General features: G+C 38.8%; 1 protein-coding gene across 1 annotated transcript; it reads left to right on the plus strand.

The window, feature by feature from the left end:
* The first annotated feature begins 705 nt into the window (after positions 1-705).
* Positions 706-6645, plus strand: LOC135501726 (uncharacterized). The gene is made up of 2 exons (XM_064793977.1): positions 706-832; positions 1643-6645. Exon 2 carries the CDS (start codon positions 1682-1684, stop codon positions 2801-2803), a length of 1122 nt encoding a protein of 373 aa, XP_064650047.1. The 5' UTR covers positions 706-832; positions 1643-1681; the 3' UTR covers positions 2804-6645.
* The last annotated feature ends 1299 nt before the right edge of the window (positions 6646-7944 follow it).

The following is a 7944-nucleotide window of genomic DNA, read 5'->3' on the forward strand; positions in this document are numbered from 1 at the left end:
TCTAAAATCTAGACCGCTACTCAATAGGCGGCTAACAAGAAACTACCCATTTACTATTGTTGCTGACGTATGTGTACACTAAACTTGGGATGTGCGTTGGCCCCATCTTGAAATGCCGTCCAGTGCCATTTGGTGGGTTATTCGCTGATTAGTGCAAAATTCAACATATCTCAAAAGTTCAATGGTTGACCCTCAATTTTTTTTGATTTTTGTGTAGCGTAAGCAAATATCTTTCACGGGAGAATGGTCACTGAAAGAATTTTTCAGGAAGAAATGTATGATAATTGGGGGTTTTCGTGATTGCCAATATTGCCATTTGGGATGGTGAACAGAGCTAGGAGCAAATACGATGCTTCTGATTTATTTAAACAAATAAAATGCCCGATTTAACATCTTGCAGAATCAGGGGAATCGGGCGTTTCCAGTGATATACGACACAAATGGGTTGTCCTCATGCAATCACTTTGGAAACGCATTAATCAATGTTACGTCCTGTTAATGGGGCACGTCATCATCGTGTACATTCGGGAAAAACTCCCTAACGAGACCTAAGCGGCTCGGGGCTAATTCGTATTTCCCACGTTATGAACTAATGGTGGCGTCACCTGTTATTTCTAGCCCACGAAGTGTACATTGAGGATGTGACAAATCGCCTTCCTCAACACGTCAGAAATTTCGCCATTTTTGTTGACAAGTTCTGAGTATGCGCAGCAACACTTCCGGTAGAAAATGGTTGATGATCGCAACAATCTGGAAATTTTACAAATTTGTTTTCATCTGTGACCAAAAATTGCTCGAATGATACCCAATAATTGTCACATCTTGCGAAAGTGTACGTTTTACTCTTTTTAATGGTGTAAAATATGTCACCGATGCGCCAGTAGTTTTTACGTCTGACGCGTTTTCATTTTGGTGTTTTCTGTGATTTTCACTTTTTCCCCAGTGTTGAATGGAGTGATTATTGATGCAATCAAGGTGATGACAGGTGCTAATTAGCTCCCCAAACACCCCCAAAGCATGCCGTAACACCCAAGTGTTTGGTATCAAATTGTTCTTTGCTACGTTAAGATGCGTTTTTCACCTTTATTTTGGAAATATTCGCATGCTTTTAGGCTTTAGGGCAAATGAAGTGAAGCCATGTCTTCCTTGTTGATTTTAATGAATGAATCGGGGATGGGCAATCATGAATGAAGCTGCTTTTTTGTCATCTCGTTGAGTCAGTGTGTCAAATAATTGTATCTTCTGTTATCGTGAGGTTATCATTGTCATTTGTATTGAGTTATTTGATGTAAGACAGTAATATTTATTTCTTTTTTAGTTTTTATAAAATGACATGTGAGTGATGTCTCTGATTCAGTTCTTTGTAATGTTATTGCAAGAGAGTGGTTGAGCGACATGAAATTGATGCCTAACTGTAGTGCCATGCAAAAATGCTCATCCACTTTACACTGGAGTTAAGGAAAGTGCCTTTGAGAATAACACCTCCAAGTGGTGAGCAAATGCTTACAATGATGAAGAATACTTAGTTAACTCTCGTCATCAGGCTTACTCTCTACCAATGCACCCCGTTAAATAGATAACCCTTAGGGCGTGTCCATCCTGAACCAAACCATCCGAATAATGGAACTTCATCTCTTTTCAGTAAACTGAAGTCTGGTGCTGTAAGATTTCATCTGTCACCATGGAAACCGTTGCCGAGGAAACCTCGGAACAGATGATGAGTGGCCCAGCAAAGCCAGAGGGCGTCGCAAAGAGGAAAACGAGTTTGACAAGTCTTACAGAGCGCGATCCAATGGACGTCTATCTGCGCCCGCGTACCAGGCGTACGAGTCGGGAAGAACATGTTGATTTCAATGCAAGTCTTATTATGGGAAGTTTCGACACTGAGAGTCAGGACGACGAATATTTCGAAGAATCGACCGGAAGTGAAACCGGCGAACCGGATTCTCGTGCGCCGTTTACTAAAACTGTTATGAGTAATGGAAAGGGCGTGGCCTGTCCACGCGAAGGTGCCAACTGTAAGGTGAAATTTGTACTCGTCGATCCCGTGTTAGCGTTAGACATTGTTGAGAACATCGCATCGTTTCGGTTGGACCAGGAGACGGAATACCAGATCGGGCACGGTGTCACGTTCTTGTCGGAGGCGGTTGATCGCTGTCTATTGACCATGAAGCAACAGGAGATATGCGAGCTGCGCGTCAAGTATGACCCTGAAATGGAGCAGCACAACTTCAACCTGAATTTGCATATTGACGGGAAGAGTTCATTTACGTTCCTTCTAGAACTGAAGAGTTTCGAAGTCGTTCCGGCATTTTGGGAACTCAACCCGGAGAAGTTGTTTGAAAAAGCCAACAGCTTTAAGTCGAGGGGAACCGAGTTGTTTCAGAAGGAGAACATAGAGGGCGCATTTAAGATGTATAGCAAGTGTATGAAATTGTTGATTATGATGGGTCGCGAGAAGGAGTTAGACACAGCTTTAGCAATGAGTATGAGGTCGTTAAAAGTTCAGGTGTATCTGAATCTGACCGCTTGTCAAATGAAATGCGACAACTATCAAGCTGTCATCAAAAATTGTACCAAGGCTTTAGAAATTGATGAGAAAAATGTTAAGGGTTTATATCGCCGGGGCTGGGCCTACGGCCAAATCAACGACCTGGATAGTGCCAAAGCAGATCTTGCTCTCGCTATGCGCATTGATCCTTCGAGTAAGCCTGTGGCACGTGAATTGGAAAAAGTCAACCAGCGAATTAGTAAAGTTGAGAAAGAGATGGCGCGTGGTATAAGAAAAATGTTCACGTCGTAATTTCACGTGGTAACCTCTCTCGAAGAATTTTAAATGGAAGTCAAGAGCTTTGGAACCCTTTAAGAATTAAACGGATTTTGGTTGAGAGGGAAATGTTGTGCTGTTTTGTAGCTATCTCAAAATATGTCATCTCGTGTCACGTGTCACTAAAAAGAAATGATTTTGTAGCTATTTCAATATTTGTCACGTGATACAAAGAAGAATGTACCATTGTTTGTGTCACACAAAGATATTACATAATACTGTCGATTATATTATAATCGACAGTGTCACCTATCACATAAAGGATAATAGCTACATTTTGGATTTGAGTATTAGTCACGTGTCACTAAAAAATTTAAGCTACATGTACTTTTCACCAAAAAAATGATCTGTAGCTATTTGAATATTTTGTCACGCGTCACAAAAAAAAAGTACCATGGCAAAGATATTACATACATTCGACAGTGTCACATGTCACGTAAAGGATAATAGCTACATTTTGTATTTGAATATTTGTCATGTGTCACTAAAAAATTGAAGCTACTTGTCATTTCAGCTGTATCACTTGTAACAATCAAGCTTGTGTTAATTCTGAAGGGTCAGGAGCTATCACATATATCTGGACCGAGATTTGTTAGTATTTATGTGCTATTGTGCCGCCCTCTTTTGTTGCCATGTAAGACAGAATCACTGTCTCCACGTCAAATGATCTCATATATTGTAGTCTTGTACTGTAAACCGCCGTTTTTTTGCAAAAGATAAAAATTGCGAAAAATTTATATTTTTTGTATTGGAAACATAAAAGAAGAAATTTCGAGATGTGCCAAAAGAAAAATTGCGAAAAATTTGTTAAAAAAGTTAGAAATGTCATGTGTGAATTGGAAAAAAAAAGATTCAAGGATTCATCAAAATTTTCGGTTCACAGTATGCTCCACTGCACTTCCCTGTAGCAATAACCGGTTAATTAGGGTGTAAAACTAGATAAACTTTTCTACAAAGTTCTGACAGATTTGTAAGCATTTATTGGTGCAGGTCGGCTTGCAGTATAGCTTAAATCATTGTTTATTTTCTGTTGACCATATTGTTACTAACTGCAAAGACATTATACTCTCCTTGTTGCTCTATGTTGAATTATTAATTACTAATTATGTTGTTACGTGCTGCCATTATTAATGAGCAGTTAATCATACAGCTCGTGGTTATGTAATTGTAAAACTGACGGGTGTCTCTTTCAAATTTTCGGTATACTTGGGAGTTTCATTTGTTGTTTGACACTTTCAGATCCATCCGATGTAGATCAGTGTCACTGTTCCAGCCGTAACCCCCCCCCCCCCTAGCCCCTTATTAATCTCTAAAAACTTCAACGTCAAAAAACACAAACGCCATCTTCAGGATGATGAAGGAAGTGAGTCATTCAATGCGTTAAGCCAGTTGTGAAACAGTTCTGACTTCGAGAGTTAGGGAGTCGTTCTGGTCACTTCTCAACCCGAAAAATAAAAAATTACCCCCGGTACACGAGATGGCATAGTAATCTTTTCTCTGTCGACAACAAACTGTATTGAGCTCAATGGGGTTTGGCAGTAGCATTGATGTCGAGTCCTAACGCTGCTATTGTAAGTGAAATTTACTGTAGGAGATAGCAGTTCGTTGAGGTTGTCTCTTAGGCTGATTGATCAGCCAGGCCCTGGGCGATAAAACGCATTGATATGCACTCCAATCTGAAGAGAAAATGCAGAATGACGCCTTCCAGTCCTCCCATCAATGGGAATAAAGTCTAAATTTATCAGTGCTAAATGATTTCAGAAGTGAAAATGAAGTTTGTATCTGTTGGAGAGAAAAACTAACTTGTTGCAAAAAGCTGGATGCGTCAGTTTTTCAGAGTAGACTTTCAGAGTAGCGTTGAATTGAAGCACATATTATCACAGGCACAAAAAAATGTAGTGTCTGCCAAACTCGGTAAAGAAAAACATTTGAAGAAACTTTTGGGGGGGGGTAGCTTAAATCTCGAGGTTACTATGGCAGCCTAACTAACTACTTAACTTTTAGGTTTTGGAAAGCCCTGCAGTACGAACAAGCTTCCACCAATTTTGCTAAAAATGTGCGTCCTCAGCAGCGGTAATTTTATCACATTAGGTTTTAGGAATACTTTATGTTAGTTTGTCATTTTCATTCTTTTTTCTCCACAACAAACCTGTTAGAAGCTCAAAGTTCAATTCGGACCAGTTTCTTCCAAGAAAAGTTAAGACCCTTTATCGTTACACACTGTATAATGTGTTACACATGAACCAAAAAGAACTTGGAAGTTTGTGATATTATGTCGACTGTTTTGTAATATCATGTAACTTTTATTAATATTCATGTAACTATTATTATATTGAATGGAGATTAATGTTTTTGTTTGGTATAATTATTAATTATTATTAAGATTTGTTTATTGATATTGTGAAATGGTACCTGTTTAAAAAAAACGTTTAGAATCTGAGCTTTAAGATAACTTTGTAGATCATCATAAATGGCTATGAAAATTTTCACAAAAATGTGACACTTGGACAAGTTGTTGTAAAATGTAACTTCGCAGAGGTATTTACTCCAGTGGATGTGTAATGTGCAAAGTTTTATCAACACATAATGTTCCCAACTTCCCCAACATTTATCTATCCAATGTTCCCAACATTTTGACAAGTAAAATTAATGGAGGGTACAACAAACTACCAGTACTTGCAAGTAATGTCCCACAAAACTACAGTACAGTTGTAAAGTGTCCCAACTTTCAACATATTTATGTCCCAATCAACCAGTACTTGCAAGTAATGTCCCACAAAACTGGAGTTGTAAAGTGACCCAACTTTCAACATATTTATGTCCCAATCAACCAGTACTTGCAAGTAATGTCCCACAAAACTGGAGTTGTAAAGTGTCCCAACTTTCAACATATTTATGTCCCAATCAACCAGTACTTGCAAGTAATGTCCCACAAAACTGGAGTTGTAAAGTGACCCAACTTTCAACATATTTATGTCCCAATCAACCAGTACTTGCAAGTAATGTCCCTCAAAACTGGAGTTGTAAAGTGACCCAACTTTCAACATATTTATGTCCCAATCAACCAGTACTTGCAAGTAATGTTCCACAAAACTGGAGTTGTAAAGTGACCCAACTTTCAACATATTTATGTCCCAATCAACCAGTACTTGCAAGTAATGTCCCACAAAACTGGAGTTGTAAAGTGTCCCAACTTTCAACATATTTATGTCCCAATCAACCAGTACTTGCAAGTAATGTCCCACAAAACTGGAGTTGTAAAGTGACCCAACTTTCAACATATTTATGTCCCAATCAACCAGTACTTGCAAGTAATGTCCCACAAAACTGGAGTTGTAAAGTGACCCAACTTTCAACATATTTATGTCCCAATCAACCAGTACTTGCAAGTAATGTCCCACAAAACTGGAGTTGTAAAGTGTCCCAACTTTCAACATATTTATGTCCCAATCAACCAGTACATGATCATGATCAACTCAGAATCTCAAAACTTTTATCAAAACGTACTGTCCCGCATTGTGATGAGTTGTGTCCAAATATTTTATGACAATGGCCTTGACGCATCATATCCTACTGGGAATTTTCATGTTGACTTAAATTTTTCAGGCGCATAAGCATTTTCTGATAGACATTGGTTAAAGTCGAGTTGGGAATGCTCTTTTGATAAAAAGATCTGGAGTTGATACATCAGTAGGGGCATTACTGGTTCAAAGACTCACTATAGGATATTACCAATCCCACTGCCATTGCCGCACTTGTTTGTTACGGCACCAAACTTGCATTTAAGAGAATATAATAAAAAATTGTCTCAAACAGAGTCAGGGGTCTCTGACGCTATTTACTTATAACAGTTCATTCTGTGTTACTTCAACATTCCGCTTAGTTTTCCTCTGTTCTCAGGACAGTCTCCATTTAAAGATCACTGATTTTGGTCCAAAAGTGATCAATTTTGTTTAGTTTAATCTCTGTAATAAGGCCATTTCTCTGTTATGGCCAGCATTTGCCAATCCAGTGTTGTCTGTCTTATGGGCTGGCCAGGTGCACAATGAAACTGATATCTTGGGATAACTAACCTACTACTTGGGGTCACTAGCTGAAATCTTGGAACAAGTAACTGAAATCTTGGGACAACTTACTGAAATCTTGGAAAAACTAATTGAAATCTAGAATCGGGCAACTAAAACTTGTCTGTAATGGGTTCAATGGCCACAACAACAAGAAGAGATGTCCTCAGAATGGTATCCTTCTGGTAATTTGTGAACATTTAGTGTGTTTTGAACGAGTTTCAGTGATTTGGACAAGTTCTAGTTTCTCAAAATATCTCGGGAGAGGTTTTTCTTTCAAATGCCTGTGCTAACCGTTTTATTTTCATAAATTGTGGGCATTCACCCCTCACTCCTGTGAGACACATCCTTATCGATTAACAGTAGAGGTTTCCATATTGTTACTTTTGTATAAAAAAACCAAACAAATGTTTCGACTAGTCAAATCTGGTCTTCTGTCGGTTATGAAACATTGTAACTGTTGTTTTGTTGTTAAAAATTATTAAGTTTCCTGATTTAATACTCATTGCATCAAACTTTGTGAATAGCTCTATTGTATCTGGAGCACTGATGTCTTATCGCCCAAAGAATTATGTCACTGAATGTCTGGAGCGATTAACAGAGACGTACATGTATTGTGCTTGTAATTTCCATGTACCAGTCCATTGTCATTGACAACAAAGAGTTCTGGCAAATCAAAATACAGTAGAACCTCTCTATTAAGGACACCCTCGGGACAGAAAAGTGTTGTCCTTAATAGAGAGGTGTCCTGATTAGAGAGGTCAAATTGAATAGAAACAACCAATTTGGGACCAAAACTAGTGTCCTTAATAGAGAGGTGTCCGCTAAGGGAGGTTCTACTGTAATCATTCCGGTTTGATGTATACTTATTGATTTACACATGAATGCCTCATGAATTCCAGTATCTCGACTAGTGGTCAAGCGATCCCGGGTTCGATTCCCACTGTCGGCGTGAGACTGTAGGCAGGTCCCTTTGTCTTACTTGCCTCTCTGCACCCAGGTGTATAAATGGGTGCCGGTCAGAAATGCTCAGATTGAAGCGCTGGTTTAGCA

Source organism: Lineus longissimus, chromosome 17, assembly GCF_910592395.1.
Source record: "Lineus longissimus chromosome 17, tnLinLong1.2, whole genome shotgun sequence".
Classification (NCBI taxonomy): Eukaryota; Metazoa; Nemertea; class Pilidiophora; order Heteronemertea; family Lineidae; genus Lineus; species Lineus longissimus.